Source organism: Cynocephalus volans, chromosome 1, assembly GCF_027409185.1.
Source record: "Cynocephalus volans isolate mCynVol1 chromosome 1, mCynVol1.pri, whole genome shotgun sequence".
NCBI lineage: Eukaryota > Metazoa > Chordata > Mammalia > Dermoptera > Cynocephalidae > Cynocephalus > Cynocephalus volans.
Window position 1 is genome coordinate 252,506,903 of NC_084460.1, and position 26,788 is coordinate 252,533,690.

Sequence of the window (26,788 nt, forward strand, 5' to 3'; positions counted from 1 at the left end):
TTATTTTGAAACTTTTGTTTCTTGGTTATAGACAAACAAAATACCCAAATTTCAAACCTTTAAAAGAAAATTGAAGCTTGTGTATTTTGGAATCCTTTGTGTCATCATCTGTAAAAAGTGATCAGATGTAGATGCTTGGATTGCTTGAGAAAAAATAGGCTAATTTTTTCATGTAGTGCGGTTACTAGAGATGGGGAAGGGGTATAGGGTAGGGAGGTCAGTGAGAATTTGGTTAATGGACATAAAGGATGATTACATATTGTAATGATGAATATGCTAATTATCCTGACAGCCATCATATATTGTACATAAGTATTGACAGTCGACTCAGCACCCCCCAAATATGTATTATCAATTAAGTTTCAATTTTAAAAAGTTTTTTAAAAATTACATAAAGAAATTTGTAAGCTATAGTAAATGTTTAAGGCAATTTTATACTGTCCAAATGATACATCGGACCATTGAGCGTTAAACAAAAAATACAAGTAAAAGTGAATGCTTTTAATTTTAACACAATTTACTTATTTGCAAGTGACCATATCAGATTGTAAGTTGTGTTGACAAGTTTAAGGGGGCTTAGATTTTATAAAATAAATAAGTTGAATAGTAAAGACTGAAATGTAAGCTATGAATGAGGTAACTTTGGGGCCAATAGTGTGAGTACTGTACTATTACTGACCCAGTCCCAGTGCCTGTCTCACGATTAAAGAATCTAACACATTAGCAAAAATTTGATTCATGTCAAAGAAGTTACTAAGAAAAGGAAATAGAAATCAGTAAACAGGAATATTGGAGTACATAAAAAGGGGAGGTTTAGATAGTGGATAGTGGAAAGCCAGGGTATGGAGGAATGGGCAAGTAGTCAGCAAAGATTGATGGGCTGAACACTTGATTCTTCAAAGTTTTGTCAAGGCCCCTGTCTTGCCATATGCATAACATGTCTCAGATTTATATTTGTAAACTGCTTTTATTAAATGTAACCAGCAAATGAAATTAGGTCCTCTTGGACACATGAGGGTGAATTCACAATTCTGTGTGTGAAGTAACGTGATGGTTCAATAATATGTCTCCTTTCTTTTTTTGGAAAAATGCAAGTCAGGTATTAGAATAAAATTTGGTATTAACTAGGGAAAAATAGCATAGAATTTTCTTAGATTTCTATATGTTAGTGTTTCTGACCATGCTGCAGAAAGAAAACGCCCATTGAAGTTGGTCATGAAATCCATGCTTTCTAAAAATAAAATATGAGATAAACTTATTGAACTGGTAAGCTCCTGAATTGAAACTGGTGCATAAAATTAACACTATTCATTCAACTGTGTTTAGGACAAAGTAAAAGGGAAAGAAATTGGGTATATAATGAGAATATGAATATATAGGGGAACTAAAAAAGGCTTATGCAATAAAAGTACAATAAGAAAAAAAGTGAGGGAAATCTAAAGTTAAAAGTTAAAATTAATATTGTTAAAATAAGAATAGTACTACTGTGGAACACTAAGTTTGAAGATTTAAAACTGTGGTAAAGATTGGTTTATTTGATATTCTATTTACTGCCTTTTTGCACCCCTACAATGCCAAGATAATAAATATTCATAATAAAGAACTGTAGAAATTGTAAGAGATTGCATTTCTTCTGAATGGCTAATGAGGATTAAAATTTCAACCAGTGAGTTAGTTTTACTGTATTCCCATTCTCAGAGTCCAGTTTGAGGAAGGGAGTCCCAGAAGAACCCTGTCTCACTTCCACTCGTTTCTTCCTATCACTGCCTTTTTCACTTACTTCTAAGAATTTTACATTCAGTTGTCTAGACCTAATGACCTAGGCCTTTCTATTTTCTGCACCAGATCTGCCTACTAAATAACTCTTTCCACTTATTAATGCTCTTTTCAGTTCAGTTATTTTATGTCGAGTTCTTGTTAAGGATTGCATCTTCAGTTTCCCAAGAAGTTAAGAGGGTTTCATTGGTTTCATTTTTATTTTTTTTAAAAAAAATTTCTTTGTGGTAAAACATGTAATATTTGCCATCTTAACTTTTTTTTGGCGGCTGGGCAGTATGGGGATCTGAACCCTTGACCTTGGTGTTATAACACCTCACTCTAACCAACTGAGCTATTTTTAAGTGTAAAATTCAGCGGCGATATGTTGTTCACAGTGTTAGACCTCACCACTGTCTATTTACAAAACTTTTTCTCTCTTCCAACAGAAACTCTGCACCTATTAGGCAGTAACTCCGCATTCTTACCCAAAACCTCAGCCGTTAACCTCTAATCTATTTTTGCCTATAAATTTGCCTATGATACATAAATCATTTAAATGAAATCATATAGTATTTATCATTTGTGTCTGGCTTATTTCACTTAGCATAACGTTTTCAAGGTTCGTCCATGCTGTAGCATGTATCAGGGCTTTATTCCTTTTGATGGCTGAATGATATTGCATTGTATGTATATACCATATATATACATATATTATTGGTCTATTCATTTGATGATAGACTCGGGTTGTTTGCACATTTGGGCTATTGAAAATAATACTGCAATAAACATTAATGTATAAGTATTTGATTGATTTCCTGTTTTAAATTCTTTTGGTATACAGTATACCCAGAGTGGAATTGCTGGGTCATGTGTTAATTCTATGTTTAGCCTTTTGAGAAAGTGACAAACATTTTCCACAGCAGCTGCAGTCCCTCAGCAATGTATGTGTTAAAATTTCTCCACATTCTTGCCAAAACTTATTCTCCAAAATGGCTTATTGGCCATTTGTATATCTTCTTTGGAAAAATGCCTAAGTCTTCTGCTCATATTTTAAATTTTTTTTTTTTATTGTTGAGTTGTAGAAGTTCTTTATATATTTTAGATATTAAAACTTTATTAGGTATATCAACACCAACAAAATGTTTAGGTGATTGATATGCTGTCTACTCTAGGTGAATCATTGTATAATACAGGCGTGTATTGAACCAACACCCTGTACCCCACAAATATGTACAATTAAATATAAGTTTAAATAAAAAACTTTATATCTGATCTGAAAATATTATCATTCATTCTGTAAGCTGTCTTTTCACTTTCTTGGTATTGTCCTTTGGTACACCATTATTACACAGTTTTGAGTACTATAGCTTTGTAGAAAAGTTCGAAATTGGGAAGTGTGATTACTATGTATTTGTTTTCCCTTTTCAACCTCTAGCTGTTAAGGGCCCTTCACAATTCCATATGAATGTAAGGTTTGGCTTTTTCATTTCTGCATAAAAGGCTGTTGGAACTTTGATAGGAATTGTATTGAATCTGTAGATCACTTTGGGTTATACTATCTTAACAATATTGAGTCTTCCTGCCCATGAACACAGAATGTCTTTCCACTTATTTAACCCTTTTAAAATTTCTTTCAGCAATGTTGTGTTCTTTTTAGTGTAAAAGATTTTTGCCTCCTTAAATTTGTTCCTATGTATGTTAATTTTTTAGAAGGTATCAAAAATGAAATTTCTTAATTTCTTCTTTGGGTTATTTATTTCAAGGATATAGAAACATAACTGATATTTGTGTATGTGTTAATTATTCATCCTGAAACTTTGCTGAATTCATTTATTAGTTCTAATATAGTCTTCTTGTGAACTCTTTTAGATTTGCTATACTCATATATAGGATCTCTATTCTTGTTTGCAAATAAAAATAGTTTGAGTTCTCCAATTTGGAAACCTTTTCTTTGTTTATATTGTCTAATTGGGCCGGGTGGAAATTCTAGTACAATGCTGAATAGCAGCAGTGAAACAGGGCATCAAAAACTTTCCAACAAAGAAAAATCCAGAAACTGATGGCTTCACTGGTGAATTCTGCCAACAACTTAAAAGAATTTATACCAATCCTTCTCATACTCTTCAAAAAACAGGAGAGGGAGAAATGCTTTCTAACTTATTCTGCAAAGCCAGCATTATTCTGATATTTAAGCCACATAAAAATATCACAATAAAATTAAACATCACTATGCTTTATGAATGTAAATGCAAAAATCCTCAACAAAATACCATCAAGCAGAATTTAATAGCATATTAAAAGGATTATACATCATGACTCAGTGGGATTTATCCCAGCAATGCAAGGATTGTTCAACAGAAGAAAACCAATTTAAAACACTGTGGTATAGGTTCAATTGTGTCCTCCCAAAACTCATATGTTGAAGATCTAACCTTTAGTAACTCATAATATGACCTTATTTGAAAATAGAATCATTGAAGATATAATTATTACTTACGATGAGGTCATTCTGAGTAGGGTAGGCCCCTAAAACAGTATGACTGGTGGTGTACATATAAAAAGGAATGCCATGTGAAGATACAGAAACATACTAGGCAAACACCATGTGAAGACTGGAGTCATGTTGTGCCAAGCCAGCAACTACCAGAAGCTAGGAGTAAAAACCTGGAACATATTTTTTCCTAGTGCCTACAGAGAACACATGACCATGCTAACTTGATCTTGAAGTTCTCATCTCTAGAACTGTGGGACAATAGATCTCTGTTGTTTAAGCCACTCAATTTTGGGTACTTTGTTATAATAGCCATAGGAAACTAACACACACCACATAACAGAATGAAGGGGAAAAACAACATGATCATCTCAACTGAGGCAGAAAAGGCATTTGACAAGATTTACCACTCTTTCATGATAAAAACAATCAGAAAATTAGGAAAAGAAGAGAACTTCCTCAACATTATAAAACAGTTTTATGAAAATCCCAAAGCTAGCATCATACTTGATGAAAAACTGAAAGTTTTCTTTTTTTGTCAGTCTAGCTAAAGTTTTGCCAATATTGTTTATCTTTTAAAAAACACAACTTTCAGCTTCATTGTTTCTCTTGTTTTTCTTTTCTCTGTTTTATTTATCTCCATTCTAATCTTTACTATTTTATTCTGTCTGATAGCCTTGGGTTTAGTTTGCTCCTCTCTTTCTACCTCAAGGTGTAAAGTTAATGCTATTGATTTGATATCTTTCTTCTTTAATGTATGTTTACAGCTATAAGTTCTCTCTGAGCACTGCCTTTGCTGCATCCCATAAATTTTGTTACATTGTGTTTTTATTTCCATTCATCTATAAGATTTTTTTAACTGCCCTCGTGATTTCTTCTTTTACAAATTGGTTGTTTAATAGTGTATTGTTTTGTTTAATTTCCACATATCTGTGAATTTTCCCATTTTTCTTTTCATAGTGATATCTCTAGCATCACTTCACTGTGCTCAGAAAAGATACTTTATATGATTCAATCTTTTTAAATTTATTGAGATGTGATTTGCCATCTCTTCTGAAGATTGTTCTATGTGTACTTCTGTATTCTGTTGTTGTTGGGTGAAGTGTTCTATCTATGTGTTAGATCTAATTGGTTTATAGTTTTGTTCAAGTTCTCTATTTACTTATTGGTCAGCCTACATGTTCTATTAATTGTTGAAAGTGGTATTTTGAAAACTTTATTTTAGAACTATTTATATTTTGAATTCTGACCCTTTTATCAATGTATAATGTCATTCTTTGTCTCGTGGAACAACAGTTAACTATCCCTGCATCCCTGGGATGAATTCCACTTGGTCATGGTGAATGATCTTTTTAATGTGTTGTTGGATTTAGTTTGCTAGCATTTTATTTTATATTATTTTATTTATTTATTTATCTTTAGTGGCTAGCCTATAAGGGGATCTGAACCTTTGACATTGGTGTTAGCACCGTGCTCTAACACAAAGAACTAACTGGCCAACCCTGTTTGCTAGTATTTTGTTGAGGATTTTCACACCTATGAATGTCTTAATTTCTTAATGAACTTCTCCCTAGCTTTTGATCCCAGACCTTTGGCATAAGTTTTGCATTTCTATCATAATCTTTTGCTCCAGGCGTTTGCAGGTTGTTATTTGGCTTGCAGTGTTTTTGAGCAATGCCCACTGCTTTCTTTCCAGTCTGAGTTCCCACTTAAGTGAAGAAGAGATAAGCACCTTGCCTAAATTGTTCATGTAGCACCTTGACAGTTTAGAACAGACATACATGATAATTTTCCAATAAGATCTGCTCTGTTCTCCTGAAAAGGCCCCACACAGGGAATGCAGTCTCCTTTCTTCAAGACTGCTGTTAAGCTCAGAGGGGTTTGGGCAAATGAAAATACCGTGAACTTTCTTAGAATTTTGCAGTTACCCTTTTCTTGATTCAATATTTGATTTGTTGCTGTAAACCTTCAACCATTTTCCAGAGTTACGAAAAAGTTGGTTTTGACAGTTTTTGCTTGTTTGTCAATGTTTTTATGGGAGGGTAAGAGCTTGGAGCTGCCTACTTTACCATTTTGTTGCAATGGAAACTAGGGGTTTTTGTTTGCTTGTTTGTTCTTGTTTTTGTTTCACAAAAATTACTACGAAGTATTCTGATATTATGTTTGCATCCATTTTGATTGACTATTTCAAAAATAAGAAAGAAATTTAAATTAGAAATTCACTTTCAAATTAAATCTTGATCTAACTCTTCTTTTTCTAATCAGCATATGTTTTAACAGCATGCTCATGTGCCTTCTCAACCATGTATTTAATAATAAAATCACTAAACAGATCAACATTTGGACTTTGTAAACTAATTTTTTTGTAATGAAATTTAACCTTTAGTAGTAAAGGTTATTATTTTTAAGCAGTAATCTGTACCCTTCATGTATAATAAACTTATTCATGGGTTCCAAATTATTATAGTACAGTGGTCAACAAACTACCACCATGGGCTAAATCTGGCCTATTACCTGTTTTTGACCAATGTAAGAATGTTTTTACACTTTTTAAATTACTGAAAATAAATAAATAAAAGAATATGTTGTGATTTGAATATTAAATGACATTCAAATTTTAGTGTCCATAAAGTTTTATTGGATCACATCAACATTCATTTGTTTGTGTTGTCTATGGCTGCTTTTGTGCTACAGTAATATAATGAAGTAGTTTTGACAGAGACCATATTCCCTGCAAACCTAAAATATTTACTACTTAGTCTTTCACATAAAAAGTTTTCCAACTGCTGTTTCAGTATAATATAAAAAGAATCAACAACCTAAGAATTAATTTCAATGCTTTATGAGCTAAAAAAGTATTCTTCTGGATGAACAGCTAGAAGACCAATATTACTTCTAGAAATTTCAGCTACCATAGACTTTATTAGGTGATATGCATTTTTTTAAATTTAGGTTTTGATGCCATTTTTATTAACATTTATTGAAACATACTGACTACATGTTTATGGGGTACAGAGTAATATTTTAACACACGTAGATCATACGCATGATGATCTAATCAGAGTAATTAGCATATTCATCATTGCAATACTTAATCATTACTTTGTGATATGAACATTTACTCTCCTTTCTTCTAGTTGTTTGATAATATGCAGTAAATCACTGTTAATTATAGATTCCTTACACTTTTGGCATCTTTAACTCACTAGTTAAGAATAAGGACTGTTTCATCTAATGCATGACATCTAACACAAAACCTTTTCCAAATGGTTTTTCCTGGAACTTAAATTTATCAACAATTTTTAACCATTTCTTTCCAAAATTTTGATAGTTTCAAGGACTAATTCTGAAATTGATTCTTCTTCCTCTACTTGAGCTGGTGAAAACTGGAAACTTCCTTCACGACTGAAAATCCTCTTAGATCAGAAAGTTCATTACTCTTACGTATTAAATCTTTAAATACAGAAGTATGTAAACCAGAGTGCTATAAATTTTTACAGAAAAATCTTCTGTTATGTTGAAAGACAGCTTATGAGCATATGGTATCTAAGTCTGGGAAATATCAGTGGTTTGAACGACATCTGTAAGCATATTTTCAACAAGACTTTTAACACAGTTAATGCAAACCAATGTGGAGTCAGCTCTCCTAAAAATAATTCTGAGCTGGATTTCTAGCTACTTTCATCAACTATCATTTTTGAAAAGGTCTTCCATCCATAGGTTACACAACTTTGTATGATCTTTGAGATCACCCAAGTTTGAAGAGATTACTATAAATAGACTAACCCAACAATTAAATAATTTCATTATTATTCCATACGTAAAAAGTCTACTATACAATCCCTTTTTTTAGAGCTCCTGTCTTAACTGCACTGATTAACTTCATTAATGATAATCCAACTTTGTAAAACAAAATCTTCTCATATGTTTCTGCCTTAGGACTGTTCAGAATATCTTAGATAGAAGATATCACATTCCCTAAAAATTTGTGAGTCAGCCTTTGGATAAATGGTGATGATGTCTGACATTTTTTGCTGGCCATTTGGTCCACTTTTTGGATCTTTTTAACAATATCCTTAGATTCCAGATGCAAACATGCTAAAGTTAGAACCGTATCACAAAGTAGTGAGCTTAGTTGGTTTTGAAATTTTTCTTTTATCACTGCACTAGCCAGCCATCTTATTAAACTTTCCCCATTATTTGTTTATGTTCTTACCAATTTAGTCTTGATATCCATATTCATGTAAAATACTTATATAAAGAATTTAATAACTTTACTGATGAATGATTTATTGATCGATAACATTTTATCCACAAAAGGTATCCTACTTGAAAAGGTTTGGATTTTTTTTAGTCACAGGAGACATTTTATGCACATATGGTATTATATCTACAGTTATTATCTACTTCCAGATGCTGCTCTTAATTATAGTTCAATCTTTTTTGCCTGGGAAGTATTTTATGGACTGATGAAACTTTACCTGCAGGTGGGAAAAACTGATTTTCTTTTTCTGGTATAAATACTTTCATTTGAGCATCTAAATAGGCCTTTAATAGTGAGCCAATCTGTTTTATAGCTGTGTCATAGAATTCAGCTTGATTTTCATCTCAATTTGCTAACCCTCTTGGTGATAGCATACTCCAAAAAGTAAAAAGAAAAAAATCCATGTTCATTTTCTGGTGGAGACTATGAGTAATCTGGTTTACTAATTACTCGTTTAGGCACTTACTCTCATGACACACAGATAATACCAGTGCTTAGCATCTTCTTATACCAAAATTCTTATCAAAAATATTTATCAAACCCTTCTTTTACAGAGGTTCCTTTCATATTTTCTTTTGCTCTTAATTTTGTATTATAAGAATCACTTTGTAGGACACTATGTTATGCTTTAAAAACCATTTTATTCTCTAAGGAGTAAGCGTACTCTTATCAAGTACAGAAGCTCAGCACTCATCCTGGTGAGATGGTGAGGAAGATTTAGGAATACTGGTGTTAGATCGGGAAAACACCTTTGACAGAGCTGAAGATACCTTCGCTAGCATTTTGGATCCTTGTCTGGAAGTACTAGGCTTGGGAGTTTCTGTGGACAGAGCAAAAAAGTATTATGGACATTTATTAGACATTTTAATTGAGGCAAGTCATACTAGGGCATTGATGATTTAGAATTCAGAAATTAAAGATTCTCTTTATTTGGTCCTTCCAACACTCTTATGAAGGAAGCAGAAAGAATATCTTTAGTTTTGGACACTGAAGCTTGGCAAGGTCAAATACCTCGCCTACAGTCATATAAGAATGTGTCCAAGCTGGGAATAGGGTCCAGTCTTTCATACTCTCATAGCACTATTATGCCTACTGCACCCTGAGGCTTCTCTAGTCAGGTATGCAAAGCCCAATTCTCTTTTTCCAGCAGAAGAATCTCTGAAAATGCTTAAACAGGAAAGTAACTTTCTAAACAGGAAAGTAACTTTCAACTCTAAATAGTGAGGGTGTTTATTTCAGAATGCTCAAGTGGAAGCAGAAGTGCATTAAAAACATTGTAATGTCTTACCTACTTTGGGTAAATTTTCCATGGACTGACCCCAAGTGATTTTTTTGTGTGTGTCATGTGAGATAGAACTGTGTAGATAATAAAAGAATACTTATTTGGGTTTTTTTTTTTTTCTTGCACTACCTGTATAGCACATGAGGCTCTTGGAGAATATCATATCTTAGTTTAACAAAATGATTATATTCTAAAGTAAAGACAAATAATATTTATATTTATGTATTTTTCTTATACTCTGCAATAGGTTGTGATAGGACGTGAAAATACACATGACATTAAAAACCCATATTTTCTTAATTAAATGGCTTAATTTTCTTAATTAGCCTTAGACCCCTGCTCAACCTGCTGCTCCTGTTTGTATTACCTATCTAGCTTCTGTAACTATTTGTGTGTGTGAACTATGATGATTTACAGTGAGCTTAGGCTTTTAAATTAGACAGATGTGTATTTGAATCATAGCTCTGCAGCTTACTAGATGTGTGGTGACCTTAGATAATCTACTGTCATTTTCCTCCTTAGTGAATCTCACTTTTCTCTTTAATAAAATGTGGATAGTTGATGTCTAATAAATGTTAGCTACATTATCTGTTGCCTCTTTGGTGTAAAGTTAAAGTAGCAACTGCATAATAAACAGCAAATTACTATTTATATAAATAGTAAGAATAATTATTTACATTCCATATTGGTAATGTGCAAGAGAAGATCCACTCATTCCAGGAGGGTAAATCATCAAAAATTCAAAATTCAAAACGATGTAATTGAGAGCTTTATCATACTAGTTGTTAAACGGGTGGTATATTTTATACCTGAAATGACTTCCTTTGAGGGATATACACTGCCAAGAACATCCTTGGATCCTTCAAAAATGGTGATAAACTGCCAAGGGAAATTGAAATACTAAATTAGTCTTTTGTTGCACACTAAGCACTAGATACAACTAAAAATCCTCAAGGGATGGAGCACAACCTTATAGGATCTTAAATAATATCTGTGCTCTGCAGTCTCAAAAAATTGCTTTGTGAAACTTAGGCTCACAATTTTTACCAATTACAATGCCTAAAATTGGTCCTTGTCATGAACATTAGTTAACCTTGGCTACCACTAAATGATAGGCAAAGGCTCAGCCATATTAACTCATAGGAAATGCCAACTCCATTTCCATCCCTCTCCTTCCCTTGGCTGAACTAGAGTAAGTTCCTGAAAATAGATAAAACAAACAATAGGGGAGAAGGAAAAAGAATGTTCACTTCATAACTCCTAATGTTTTTTATGGAAATGTTAGCCATTGTGGGGTCAGGAAAAGTGGCTTTGTAGACCTGGAAGTGCTGGAAATGTGGTTCAGATACTGGCTTTACTCTGTAGACCGTTATCACTTCTTTGAATACAGGTGCAACAGTTGTCCCAGAGAGGCATAAAATAGCCTGAGACAAGTGGTTGGGCTTCAGTGTGGCTATTCTATAATGTTATCAGTTAAAAAAGAAAGTGAAAAATCAATGAAGTAAGGCCTAAATATGTAACATGAGGGAAATGTGATGTGTATAAGTCACATAGATAGCAACAGATATTATTATAAGAGTTTTAGCGTAGTTCCTCTGCAAGAACTTTAAGAAGTTCATGTATTAAGATATTACAAACAAGAGATCCGAGGAATAAAATGGACCAGAGACAATTTAAAACATTGGTTCTCAACCCTGGTTGTAACCTAAAGTTATCTGTAATTTTTTTTTTTAAAGTATGATTCCCTGGGGACAATACCAATTGAATTAGAATCCCTGAGGGTGGGGCAAGGGTTGATATATTTTTAAAAAATGCTCCACAAGACTTTAATGTGGGAAAATTAGAGTTGAGGATCCCTGACCTAAAAGCAAAAGGCAGACATCATGTGTCTGGGATGAATAAATATACTTAAGTTCTACTGAGAATGTGTATTTGCTTGTTAGATTCAAAGGTGTTTGCCCTTACTTCATGGAGCATTGTTATAATCACTGCTTTAAAGTTTTTTATTTGAAAATTTCACAATGTTGGCTATGTTGGAGTTGGCATGTCATGTCATTTTTCTTGTAGATATTGTCTTTGTTCTTTGTGTGCTGAGTAATTTTGAATTTGTATCTTGGGCATTTTAAACAAGTTATGAGATTGTCAACACTGTTAAAATTCTTTGGAGAAGGCTGATTTTTTTTGTTTGTTTGTTTAAGTAGGCAATCAACCCAATTACTTTCAGACCACACATCTGAAAGTAGTATGGCTGTGGTTCCTATGTAATCTCAGTTTTCAAAGTTTTTGTAGTGTTATTTGAGTAGCCTTGTGTGTGTCGATCAAGACATTTTTTTCTTCTCAAAGACTTTTGTCTACATAACTTCAAGTTGGTTCCATGTATGTACAGCTCAGGAGACAGTTTATAAACAGATTTAGGGGATCCCTTTTTCAAGGCCCTTCCTTTCTGGGATTTCCCTCAGTGTCCCTGGCTCTCAGCTGCCCCCTTTTCTAGTTCTAAGGCTAGAATGCTGTGGCTCTTGCCCCACTGTGTGTGCTGTTTCATACTTCACATGACTGCATTCCCCTCTGGAGTAAAGTGACAAAAGGAAGTAGAGAAAAAAATAACAAGTTCACCCAATGCTCTTTAGGCAATTTGGGACCCTTTTCGTAATTCCTCTGGTCAAAGAAAAGAATTTTCGTTCACAGCTTTAGGTGGTGCCTCAGCAGCTTCTGCTGACACTGCCATGCAACTTCATGACCAAAACTTGCCTTGAGGCAGAGGGAAGGCATGGGGGAGTGAAAAGTAAGTGGGGAGAATCCCCACAGTCTCCATCCTACAGGAATTTCCTTCCTAACTCAGGTCAGAAAGCAATGATTTCTGTTGAAGCTTTATTCTATTCATTCCCTCCATGCAGTTCCATGATTTGAGATTTCCTGAGTCTGGAAATATAAGAAAAAAACCCAGGATTCACAATGGTATTGGTTATTCTTTGAGTTTTGATTTCCCTGCCCAAATTCCTGCTGTTGATTACTTTTTGGAATGCTTAGTAGTTGTTTAGAGTTTTTAGTTGAAATCAGTGAGAACTGAACTGGATAACAACTTTAACCGCAGTTTTACCATGGAAAAGATAGCAAATGAGGGAAAAGACAAAGAGCAGAATAGGTCCAGATTAGCTAGAAATGCAGCTTGGCACAGGGAGTACCAACAGGTCCCCAGACTACAGCCTCAGCATCTCCCCTTTCTTGTCATATGATTTTACTTTTTGAAAAGTGTGGCCTATTGAAGCTGGAAGCTGTTAAATAGATATTTATGTTCATAAATGAGGATTAGGTTGTTTGGGGGACTAACCCAGTATCTTTGAGAACTTGTCAAAAATTACTTTAAGTCTGAGTTATTGGATTTTAAGAATTGGTTCTGAAAATTGTGCTATATCATGATACTAAGAAATGACTGGATAATTGATGAATCATATGTACATGGAGGTGAGAGGACCTGCTTGAAGGGTGATTAAATTGAGCCAAAAAGAGATAGTGTGATTTTAAAAAGGGGGTAAAAAATAGAGAAGAAAACAGAGAAAAGGATTTGTAGCTTCTCTCCTCACTAAAAAGTTCCAAAGAAAGATTAAGAAAGAGGAAATTTCCTGAACTCACACCAAGGAGTAGGTGGGCCTTTTGGAAAGCTGTCTATAAAGAGTCAGTCCTTAAAAATACAGAGAAGGTGGTGGAATCAGCAATCATTTCCTGCAAGCCCCCCTCCCCCCCTTTGAAGTTTCTGTTCCCTCCCTACCTCTCCAAAGTCCCTTACTTGGGTCTACCCCACCTCAGACAGGGTCAAGTGACTCACTCCCTCTAGGCTTTTCTCCAGAGACTGGAGTAACAGAGCTAATGAATGGAATTGTACTTAGGTGCTAGGGAAAATCAGTTACTCACCCTATGCACTTTAACAAGGAATGCTGACTTACCACTAATGTGAAAATTTTGACTATGGGATTTTCACGTACCAGGGACAGACCTCAGGGGAAGAGATCTGGGGGTGAAGGAATTGTGAACAGGGGAATGCTTCCTGATGTCTCTCAAATCACACCACACAGTCCCTGACTGGACTTTGAAAACTAGTCTATTCCCAATTGGACCCTAGTGTGTACCAGTTAAAGACTACTGAAAAATATTTACCTTAACACTGTTTGCATTTTCTGCCTTTTGTCCCTGAGAATTTTCTGTAGGGGTAAAAAAGGAAAATAGTCTTTTTCTGAGGCATATATTTTTGTTGACACAAATTTGATCTTATTACTTCTTTTCTACCAAAAAATCATAGAATTTGGGCTGATAGAAGAAATCTTTATTTTTAGCATGTAGACAATGGGCACAAGTCTGACATAGGTGAGAGCCCTAGAATGCTGGGGCATGTCTTAGCCCTTCACTTAGAAATTGTACAACATAAAGTGTAATGTAGCAGGAGAGGCAGGCTCTGTAAATTAGCAGCTACACATCTGTGCACAACCATACAATCTCCATGGGCCTGTTTGTCGACCTGTTAAATGAGGATTACCCTGTGGATGATTCCGAAGGGCCCTTCCAGTTCTAACACTCTTTGTCCATACTTAATTAAAAGCAGATATTAGAATAAAGGGGAAAGTGCTGATATTATGAAATAGTTACTTCTAGTGAGACTCCGGAGAGCTTTGAGGTAATACCTAAGGACAATCTGGTAGAATTGCTATGGAATTAAAAGTTGCCTGAGTTCCAGGAGAGGTCAAATATCAGAGAAAGAAATTCAGCCAATGAGATAGAAGTGACACTGTGAGAGAAATTACACAAAGACCCACTACTAGGGAGGCAACTCGCCTGCTGGGGAGTCAGGAAACCTGTGTTTGAGTCTTAATTTCACTGCTTAGAGCTGTGTGAACGTTGGCAAATAAAATCTAACTTCTCTGATTCTCAGTTGTCTCATATGTAGAAATGGGAATGAGACTATCCTTTCTGCCTGTCTCACAAGGGGATACAATGAGATACCATATATGTAAAAACTATACATTTTATACACATGTACTGATCAAGAGCCAACACAAGCAATTGCTCTCTGAATTATATCTTGGGCCAATGTAGATTCTAGGGGGAAAAAATTTACAGTAAAACCTCAATTACCTAAAATATGAGAGGGAGCAATTGAATTATCTGACAAAATTAGTAAAATTTCATTGTTGGTTGATAATCTTCTTAAAGTGTCTGAATCTACTCTATATTGCACATAATTGGACTAATTTTTGCTTTTAAATGACTAAGGACACTTGGGTTTATTTCTAGAGCCATCATTCCAAACATGAGTTTTTAAGTTTCTAGGCTATCAAACTTCCAGGACAAACTAGGAAGTTGTTTTGATGAAAAGACACAAAAAAATTCTAATATTTGATGGGCCCAGATATTCAGATTTATGTTGAGATTTTTACTGTATAGTCTGTGAAACTAGGATTTTATTTATTCAGGCTTGTCTGAAGTCCAGACTTAAATATCCAATTGCTTATGTGATGTCTCAACTTGAGTATCTAAGACATACCATGATCTCAACGTAATCCAAATGGAATTCTTGTGTCCCCCTGACCCCTTCACCCTTAGTTCCTCAGTAGACTCTCCTATCTCACTAAATGCCTCCATCTACCATATGCCATATGCCAAAACATATACCATATGTTTTGGTCTCTGAGGGACAGAGCTGTAAACAGACATACATAAATCTCCACCTTCATGGAGCTTATATTCTGGAAAGGGAGAGTCAGAAAACAAATACTTAAAACAAATGGTCTGTCAGATAAGTGCCAAGGAGAAAAATAAAGCAAAGAAGTGGGATAGGTAGTGCTACAGTGGGACTTAAGTTGCAGTTTCAGAGAGTGTGATCAGAGAAGACCATACTGATAAAGTGGCACTTAAGCAAGGATCTGAAGGTGAGGAATGAGCAATGCAGATGCAGGGGGGAAGAGCCCTATAAGAGGAGCAGCAAATGAAAAGACATTGAATGCCTGTAATGTATGAGGAACAGCAGGAGGACAGGGAGGCTGGAGTGCAGGAGCAAGAAAGAGAAACAAAGTAGAAAGTTAGAGAAATAATAGGGGTTGAGAATGATGCCCAGATGATGTAGAATTTTGTAAGCCATTGCAATGACATGGGATTTTGTTTTACTTATCAATGTGTGGAGTTATGTTGCTTATGTCCTTACTCTTTGACACCCCACCCCAAGTTGAAATATAAATTCCATGAGAGTGAGGACTTTGTCAGTCTTGTTCACACATGGGATTTTAGAATACAAAGGAGATGCTCAGCAAATCTTTGAATGAATGAATAAATAACTGACCAAATTGGACAGCTGCAATATTACTGAAGGATACACAAGCTAAGCATGATCATCACAACAAAGTTGGATACGACAAAACAGAATACTGAATTTAGGGGCAGTAGACTTGGGAACCAGACTTGAACTCTATTTTTGACTCAGAGTGATGTTGGACAAGTTTTTGCTTGTGTTCCCTCATCTATAAAATCAGGAGAGTTGTATTGAGCAGTCTCTGTCTGAGCCTAACAGCCTATGATTGTACAATTCAGAAATCATACCAGTGATTATTTTGACACCTACTGGTTATAGTATGTGCATGGTATTCTGACATACTTACTGCTATTCTATGGATTATCTTAGTGAAAATGATTTCCACATCCAAGTTGAGAGAATATGTTTTTTGAAGTGTGTTGCAAGTTTGAAATAGTCATGATAAACCTTGGTGATTTTATAGTAAAAATGACACTTTACCTTTTGTATGTGCTGTTATTCAAGGCCACTTTACAGTAAACATGATACTTTACCTCTTGTACATGCTGTCATTGTCAGAACCACATTGATCTTCTGAGGTCTCAACAAATAGAAGACCAAAAAACCCTAACAAATGTTCTAAGGAGTCAGTACTAACAGAGGTTTAAAAAAAGAAAATGAGGCCCATTTTAGCCAGATTTTAATCTGAGCAAATAAGCTCTGCTTTAAAAGGCTTTTCGCACATTTTAGTAGAGCTAAACATAACAAAAGAAGCAGAAAAGAAATTATTAAATTCTAGTAGCTTGGGTGATCCAGATACAAAATATCATTATAATACACCCTTATTTTGTGAATATTTCTCACAGGAACATGGTAAATGTAAATTCATAATACCACAATATATTTTTGATACCAAAATCATTAATGAAATCTTTATAACAATAAAGCAAAGTATTTGGCTGATTTTAACACTTGAGTGATATACTACTGAATCACTTTCCAAAAGTAAATTTACTCACAAGAAACCAAAAAACACTAACTTCAAGCTTGATAACTAAAAAATATCAAAGTAATAAACAAAGTTCCTTTTGAATACTCTCTTAGTTAAGAAAAAAGATTCCAACCTTCTAATATTTTAGCCCTTGTATCAGGATTACAATCATCAGCCTCACTAAAACAAAAGAAAAAGAACATTATTTTCTGTGCATTTAATAAATGAATTACTGGGTAAGTGAAACAATTATCAGTCATTCCTCATATGGGAGTAAACCTGGAATAGTATGCCACTGAGATACCAAATCAAGTGAAAATGATTTCTAAATTGACTTTTTTCTGCACTTCATAAATTTTAGTTAAATATACATAAAATTTACCATCCTAACCATTTTTAAGTACACAGTTCTATAGCTTGAAGTACATTCACACTGTTGTGCAACCATCACCACTGTCCATCTCTAGAACCTTTTCATCTTCCCCAACTGAAACTCTGTAGCCATTAAACACTAACACCTTATCTCCTTCTCTCCTCATCCCCTGAAACCACTATTCTACTTTCTGTGTCTATGAATTTGACTACTCTCAGGACCTCATGTGATACTTGTCTTTTTGTGATTGACATTCCAATTAACACAATATCGTCAAGGTGTATGTCATAGCATGTCAGAATTCCCTTCCTTTTTAAGGCTGAAAAATATTCCATTGAATGTATATAACACATTTTGTTTATCTGTTTATCCATCTATGGAAACTTGGGTTGCTTCCACTGTTTGTCTATGTGAATAATACTTCTGTGAACAGGACTGCACAAATATCTGTTCCAGTTCCTGCTTTCAGTTCTTTTAGGTATATACCCAGAAGTGAAATTTCTAGATCATGTGGTAATTATGTGTTTAATTTTTCAAGAACCCCCTACATTGTTTTCAACAGTGTCCATTGTACCATTTTAAATTCTCACCATCAATGTACATGAGTTCCAATTTTTCTGTATCCTTACCAACACTTGTTATTTTCTTTCTTCCTCTCTCTCATTCTCTCTCTCTCTCTTTTTGATAACAACTATCCTAATAGGTTTAAAGTATCTTGTGATTTTGGTTTGCATTTCTCTATTAGTAATGTTGGACATCTTTTCATGTGATTATTAGCCATTTGTATATCTTTGGAGAACTGTCAATTCAAGTCCTTTGCACAGTTTTTAATCAGGTTGTTTGTTTTTGTTGTTGTTGAGCCACAGTTGTTTACATATTCTGGATAAAAATCCTTTATGAGATATACGATTTCCAAATATTTTCTTCCATTCCATAGATTGACTTTTCACTCTTTTGATAGTGTCCTTTGAAGCACAGAAGTTTTTAATTTTGATGACATACAATTTATCTATTTTTTTTCTTTTCTTGCCTGTGCTTTTGGTGTCATAACCAAAAAATCATTGCCAAATCCAATGTTGCGAAGCTTTTCTCCTATGTCCTCTTATAAGAATCGTAGAGGTTTAGCTCTTATGTTTTGATCTCTGATCCACTTTGAGTTATTTTTGCATATGTTGTAAGGTAAAGGTAGAAAACTTCACTTTTTTTCACATGGATATCTATTTTTCTCAACACCATTTATTGAAAAGTGGGTCACTTCGCCATTAAATGGTCTTGGCACCCTTGTCAAAAATCATTAGACTGTATATGCAAGAGTTTATTTCTGGGCTGTTTATTTCATCACATTGGCCTATAAATCTGTCTTTATATCAGTATCACACTATTTTGATTACTGTGACTTTGCAGTAAGTTTTAGAATCAGGAAGTGAGAGACACCCAACTTTGTTCTTTTTTAAAGACTAGTTTGGCTATTAAGGGTCCCTTGAGTTTCCAATGTAGTTTAGGATGAATTTGTCTATTTCTGCAAAAAATATTGTTGGTATTTGGATAGGCATTCCATTGAATCTGTAGCTCATTTTTGGTAGTATTGGCATCTTAACGACATTAAATTTTCCAGTTGATGAACATGACATGTATTTCCACTTATTTGGGTCCTCTTTAATTTCTTACAGGAACATTTTGTAGTTTTTACCATACAAGTTTTTCACATTGTTGGTTATGTTTATTTCTAAGTTTTTTATTCTGCTTAAAATTTTTAAAATTTCCCTTTTATATTGTTCATTGTAGGTATATAGACATGTAACTGGTTTTTCCATATTGATTTTGTATTTAACAACCTTACTGAATTCTTTTATCAGTTCTAACAAGATTTTTTTAAAGTTTCTTTAGGGTTTCATACTTTTATACAGAGATTATTTTACTTTTACCCTTCCAATTTGAATGTCTTTCATTTCTTTTTTCTTGTCTAATTTCTCTGGCTAGAATTTCCAGTACTATTTTGAGTAGAAGTAGTAAAAGTGAACATATTTTGTTGTTGCAGCTGTTTCTGATTTTACAGGAAAAGTCTTCACTACTTCACCAGTCAGGCCAATGTTAGCTGTAGATTTTTCATATATGGCCTTAACTATGTTGAGGTAGTTTCCTTCTACTCCTCATTTGAATGATACTATCATGAAAAGTTGATGCACTTTGTCAAATGTCTTTTCTGCATCAATCGAGATGAGTGAGTATGTGTGTGTGTGTTTTTTTCCCCTTCACTCTGTTAATGTGGTATATCACATTATTGTTTTATGTGTGCTGAAACTCCCCTGCATTGTTGGGATAAATCCCACTTGGTCATGGTGTATAAACCTTTTAACATGCTGCTGAATTTGATTTGCCAACATTTTGTTGAAAATTTTTGCATCAATATTCAACAGAGATATTGGTCTGTAGTTTTCTTGCAGGGTCTTTGTACGGATTTGGTATCAAGGTAATGCTGGCCTTTAGAGTTTGAAAGCATTCCCTTCCTCTTCATTTTTTTGGAGTTTGAGAATTGGTATTAATTATTTTAAAAACCATGCTAGAATCCACCAGTCAAGCTATCTGGTCCTAGCTTTTTTTTGTTAGGAGGTTTCAGATTATCAATTTAATATCCTTCCTAGTTATAGATACATTCAGATTTTTCTAATTCATCATGATTCAGTCTTAGCAAGTTGTGCATTTCTAGGAATTTACTCATTTCATCCAGGTTATCGAATTTGTTGGCATACAATTGTTCATAGTACTCTCTTATAATACTTTTTTATTTCTGTAAAATCAGTTTCAATGTCCCCTCTTTAGTTTATAATTTTAGTTATTTGAATCTTCTTTTCTTTGGCAGTTTAGCTAAATGTCAATTTTGTTGATCTTTTTGAAAGGTCAACTCTTGGTATTATTGATTTTCTGCATTGTTTTTCTATTGTCTATTTTGTTTATTGTTACTCTAATCTTTATTATTTCCCTCCTTCTGCTAGCTTTAAATTTGGTGTGCTCTTTTCTAGTTTTTTATGGTATAAAGTTGGGTTGCTGGTATAAGATCTTTTTTCAATAAAAAATTTACAACTCTAAATTTCTCTCAACACTGCTTTTGCTGTATTCCATAAGTTTTGGTATGTTATGTTTTCACTTTTGTTTATCTCAAATATTTTCTAATTTCTTCTATGGTTTCTTCTTTGACTCCATAGTTAAGAGTGTGTCATTTAATTTCCACATATTTGTGAATTTTTAGGTGTTCCTTCTGTTACTAATTTCTAGTTTCATTCCACTGTTAGAGGAAAAAATACTTAGTATGATTTCAAATTTTTAAAAGTTATTCACTCATTTTGTGGCCTGAGATAGGGTATTCCTGGAGAATGTTCAACGTGCACTTGAGAAAACTGTGTGATGCTGTTGTTGGGTGGAGTGTTGTCTATATGTCTTTAAGGCCCAATTGGTTTATAGTGTTCTTCACATCTTATGTTTCCTTACTGGTATTTTGTCTGATTGTTCTCCAGTATTGAAACTGATCTATTGAAGTCTCCTATTATTATTATAGAGCTTTCTATTTTCCCCTTCAATTCTGACAGAATTTGTTCTATATGCTTTGGAGCTGTGATGCTTGGTGCATACATATGCCGCTCAGCTTATGATGGGGTTACATTCTGACAAAACTAATCATAAGTTGAAAATATCATAAGTCAAAAGTGCATTTAATACACTTAAAATGATAAGTTGAACCATCATAAGTTGGGGACCATCTGTTTATTTTTATAATTGTTATAAATTCTTGGTAAATTGACCCTTTCAGCATTATTACTGTCCTTTTTCTCTTGTAACAATTTTTCACTTAAATTCTTTTTTTTTTTTCTCATATAAGTATAGCTACACTTGCTCTCTTTTGGTTTCTATTTGCATGGGGGGTCTTTTTCCATTTTTTCATTTCCAACCTATATGTGTCCTTAGATTTAAAGTGAATATCTTGTGGAAAACATACTTGGATCCTGTTTTTTAAATCCATTTTGTCTTTGTATGTCTTTTGATTTAACTGTTTAATCCATTTACACTTTAAGTAATTACTGATGGGGAAGAACTTGCTTTTGCCATTTTGTTACTTATTTTCTGTGTCTTATAGCTTTCTTCTCCCTCATTTCCTCCACTACCATCTTCCTTCATGTGTAGTGAATGATTTTTAGTGACACATTTTGATTCCCTTCTCATTTCCTTTTATCTATATTCTACAGATATTCTCTTTGTGGTTGCCACAGGGATTGTATACATATAACATCCTAAAGTTATGACAACATTTTTTAAAATGATACCAAGTTGACTTTAATAGCATACAGCAACTCTACTTCTTTATAGATCTGCCCCCATACCCTTTATATTATTGAGGTCCCAAACTATGTCTTTATATATTTTGTACCCATCAACATAGATTTATAATCTATGTTTTATGCATTTGTTTTTTATATACTGTAGAAAATAAAAGGTGAAGTTATAAATCAAAATCATGGTCATACTGTTTTCTTATTTTTTTATGTATTTACCTTTACTAGAGAACTTTATACTTTCATATCACTTTGAGTTACCATCTAGATCATTTGTTTCAACTAGAAGAACATTATTTCACATTTCTTGTAGGCCATGTCTAACATTAATGAATGCCCTCAGCTTTTAATTTTTTGTCTTCCAATACATTCCAATGTCTTAATTTTTCTCTCATTTTTTGAAAGAGATTTTTAATAAATGTAGAGTTCTTGTTTGACTTTATTATTTTTTTTCTTTCAGCTTTTTAAATATATCATCCCACTGACTCTTGGCCTAAAAGATTTCTGCTGAGAAATCCACAGATGATCTTGTTGAACTACTTTGTACATGATAGGTCACCTTTCTCTTTCTGCTTTTAAGATTCTCCCTTTGTCTTCTAACAATCTGATTATAATATATCTTGGTGTAATATTTTTATGTTTATCCTTCTTGGAGTTTGTTGAGTTTCTTATACTTTTATATATATATACATCAGTCTTCAAATCTAGAAAGTTTTCAGTCATTATTTCCTCATATAATCTCTGTTCCTTTCACAGTCTCTTCTCCTGGGAATTACATAATGCCTATACTGGTCTATTTGATGGTGTGTCAAAAGTCCATTAGATTCTGTTCATTTTCCATAGTATATTTTCCTTTTGGTCCTCAGACTTGATAATTTCAAATGACTTATGTTCAAGTTAACTGATTTTTTCTTCTGTCTGTCTATATTTGCTGTTAAACCTCTCCAATAAATTTTTCAATTTAGTTATTGGATTTTTTAGCTCCAAAATTTCTGTTCAGTTCTTTTTTATGATTTCTATCTTTTGGCTAATATTCTAATTTTGTTCATATATTGTTTTTACTGATTTCCTTAGTTCTTTGTCTGTGCTTTATTATAATTCTTGAACATATTTAAGATGGTTGTTTTAAAGTATTTCTCATGTATATCTAATTTATGTGTTTTTTCAGGGACATTTTCTGAAGATTTTTTTTCCCTTTGAGTGAGCCATATTTCTCTCTTTCTTTGTATGCCTAGTAACACTTTGTTAAAATTACAGTATCCAAATAGAAAAACAGCCACATCTTCCAGTTTTCACAGATTGGTGTGGAAAACTATCACTAACTAGTGAATCCCTACGCTTTGGGAACAGTCTGAAGTGGAGCTTTGAGGTCCTCTCGGGTCTTTTTCTGGACATGTCTTCCTGAGCCTGTGTATGTGTGTGTGGGGTGTGTGAGTGTGTGTGTGTGTGTGTGTGTGTGTGTGTGTGTGTGTGTGTTTCCCCCCAATTTTCCTGAGCTGCTTTTAAATTACTTAATTTCCCAAAGACACTTACTGTACTTCTTCTTAGGGCCTTAGATATGGAATTGTATTTCTTTTCCCATAATCTCTTGCCCAAGTGTTTGTGGTTCTGCAGTCTCCCTGTAGTTTTCATGCATTGTGGCACCCATCAAGTACCTTCTGTGGTTTACAGGCTTAGACACAAATTATGCCACCACTGCCTATTTGAGCTTGTACTCAGTTGAGACAAAAATAATTTCCTCAGGCAGCCCACAAACAGTCCAGAACAGTGCAAAAAAAGTTCTACTTTGCTTTTTCTGCCATAGGGTGGCAAATGGAAATTGGGTTTCTTTCTTTCAACTGTGCTGTGCCATGCTGGGAGGAGGTTGGGTAAGAGAAAGTTAAAGTCCACAGAATTTTTTTTACCATTTTGGTTTTGGCTTTTTCCTGACTAAACGTTCATTTGATTTGAGCAGATCTTTGATTTTCAGAGCTGTGTTAAAGTCATTTTAGTGATTTAAATGTTATTCATCCTTACAGGCCCACATCAAACTCTACTGCTTTCCAGAATTCATCACTAAATGTTCCAACTTACATTTTTCGCTCCCTCTGGATTCTTCTAAAGGCAGTGCTATATACTAGAACCATTTAGCTTACTCAAGAGAGCTGAGCAAGAACCCTTTTTTGATGATAGTTCATATTCTCTTGCTCACCCAGTGCCTATTTCTCTGGTTAAAAAATACCCTAGCACATTAGCAAATACTTGATCCAAGACCACTTGAAAAGCACATCTCAAAACAAGAAAGTAGAGGCCAGGTAACTTAAAATGGGGGAGGAGTTAGCAAGGAGAGACTTACAAATGATCCACAGGAAGCCAAGGGAGGGAAAAATGACAAGTGAGAGAAGGTCTAAAGCTGAATACTTACTCAATTACAGTTCTAGCAAGGGCCTGATTCTTCCCATAAGCCCTACTTTCGTCTCAAATTTCTATATTTGTACTGCTTTAATTTTAAGTACCTGGCAGATGAAATGAGATCTTGGTTATATGAAGAGGAACTCATAATTCTGTGTATGAGGTAATGTGTTGGTTCAGTAACAAGACTCCTTTCTTCTTTCTGGAAAAGTGAAAATCAAGCATTACACAAAGTTGAATTTGGCTTTCTCATTTTATTGGCATTTGTTGCGGTCTAATCTGCAACTTAATGAAAAAGTTTTAGAGATTACTTAAAAGATGGATGAACCTTATAATTCTAATGAAAATGTCTCTTCCATTATAATTCTTTTGAATGACTCAGTGAAGATATCTAAATTATAATACTGGGTTTCAAATAGATTTTAAACATGAACCTGGTACAATGTTTGAAGAATACAATTTTCCACTTCCAAACTTTATAAAATATTTTAAATCATATTTTACTGAGTTAAAAAAGAAGAAGAGAGAGATAAGTCTGGTCAATTCAGGAGCTTGCCAGGGCAATCATCTTAACACTGACTCTAATCTACTTGTTGGGAAGTCATGTGTGCTTCTGAGTTGATCAGTTATATCTCTGTTCTTTTTCTTTCGTTCATCTCAGCTTTTATGTTAACCTGGCAATCACATTAAATTGATAATCAAGAAAATTGTCTCATCAGAAAATCCTAAATCATATAGTCACCAAAATGATGTTATGGTACATATTTTTGTACTGGGCCAAACGCAGAGACTCATTATGGCTCCTCAGCAACACCATCTGAGGGTTCAGAATCAGTAACAAGAGCTGTTCACCATGATGATAGTGGAGCTTATGTGCTGATTGTAAGGATGATATTTAAAATATTTTGATTAACTTGTCACATTTGGGAAAATTAGCTAAGAAAATTTTAAGAAAAAAGTTGGTTTCACAACTTGTCTATGGGTCACTTAGCTATTAAGTAAGAATCAGAACTCAAACCCAGAAATCTTAATTTCTGTGGATCTTATTTTACCTCCTCCTACCTAAGCCAACCTCCAACCTCTGGTTCCATCCTAATGGCCTGAGGCCTTCCACACTCAGTGTTCAAGAAGTGTCCACCAGCCAAAATACAAAAGAGTTAGATTCTATTGTTTTAAATAATTAGAATACATTTCTCTTAACTGGTTTAAATTTTCTGTTTTCCATGGGCTTCTAACTAATCTAGGTTTCTTTCCATTATTTGCTTTCCCTCAGTTGAAATTAATGACTGTATCTGTTAATTATTTCTCTTATACTACAAATATCACTAGGCTTAGGAGGAGATTAAATCTACTTTGTATTTCTTTCTGCCTAATCAAGGTACATACTTGGACAGAATTTGTGAAACTGTCTACCCTTTCTAGGCACTGAATCGTATTTCTCACTTACCTTATACCATGGCTTCTTCTGCCAAGAATAATCTGTTTCAGTCATGGTGGTGGGTGTGCTCATGTGAAGCTCAGCAACAGCTCTTTTAACTTGTGTCTCTTCAGATTCTATTATCTGGTGTGAGGTTGCTTCAGTACTTTCAATATATGTGCTGGTTGTAGGCTGACAACATCTGCTTAGTGACAAAAATTTTTTCAGGCTGCTCTTGCTTACTGTTGGCTTGGGAGAAATGACTTTGCCTTCTACTGGCTTCACAACTTCTTCCACTTGATCTTCAAATGGTTCTCCTATGCATTTTCCTTGTGCAACAATCTCTCCTAAAACAATTTCATCTTCTTCAAAAATTGGTACCTCTTGTATGTTTCTTTCTGACTCTTCTTGATCAATATCATGAACTACTAATCGAATGATAAGATCTTTTTTGCCATGAACATCTTTTAAAAGCTCTACCTTGGTGATATCAGGCTTTCTTATATTCGGAAATGAATTTCTGCCAACGGCCTTAAATTGAAGGCATAACAATATTAAAAATGAATACCTTAATCACTTTTCCTATAGTTCTACTGTGATATAGCTACTTTCTTATGATTTTTAGTCCCAGTTTAAGTATTACCTTCAAATGACACTTACTTATATATTGGTAATATTTTAAAAAGAAGAAACAAAAGTCATAAACAATATTTATTGGTGTCTATCATTTCTTCTACATTTAGTGATCATACTAATCTATTGTAATTTACTCCAAAAAGCAGAGGAAAGGCTAACAGATGTTTTTGTTTTTGTTTGCTTAAACTTTACATTTTGTTGTAAAATAATTTAATTACTTTCAATTTTTGTTACTTACATTGACAGTTTTGTGACAGAAGAAGACTATTTTTCTAACCTCTGAGGTAAGGAATCATATAAAAATCTAAATAGACATATTTTTTTTTTAAAAAAGGCAAGATATTGCTTGACCCTGACTTTTAAAAATAATGAATAGTCAAAATTGTGGTCTTTGAATTTTTACTTTCCATTGTTCCACTCCTGATCCTTTGAACATATCTTCCAAAAGATTCTTCAAACCATAAATCTCCATTTCTTCTCTCCTTCCTAGTCAAATCCCACTTTCCATGTTCAGTGTTAAAAGACATATCAAAGAAAAGACTATAATTAAATAATGGAATTTCCCCATTTCATAGCCTTTGACCAT

At 33.9% G+C, this 26,788-nt stretch overlaps 1 protein-coding gene across 1 annotated transcript in view; it reads right to left on the bottom strand.

The window, feature by feature from the left end:
- Positions 1-9,196: 9,196 nt before the first annotated feature.
- The window catches only part of FSIP2 (fibrous sheath interacting protein 2), a 94,793-nt gene continuing 77,201 nt past the window's right edge, over positions 9,197-26,788 (bottom strand). Inside the window, exons 19-24 of the mRNA XM_063085975.1 lie at positions 25,597-26,097; positions 24,254-24,351; positions 17,194-17,240; positions 13,948-13,991; positions 10,605-10,674; positions 9,197-9,333 (exon numbers count right to left, since the gene is read on the bottom strand). Coding sequence (XP_062942045.1) covers positions 9,197-9,333; positions 10,605-10,674; positions 13,948-13,991; positions 17,194-17,240; positions 24,254-24,351; positions 25,597-26,097 — 897 coding nt within the window. The remainder of the gene's footprint in view (positions 9,334-10,604; positions 10,675-13,947; positions 13,992-17,193; positions 17,241-24,253; positions 24,352-25,596; positions 26,098-26,788) is intronic.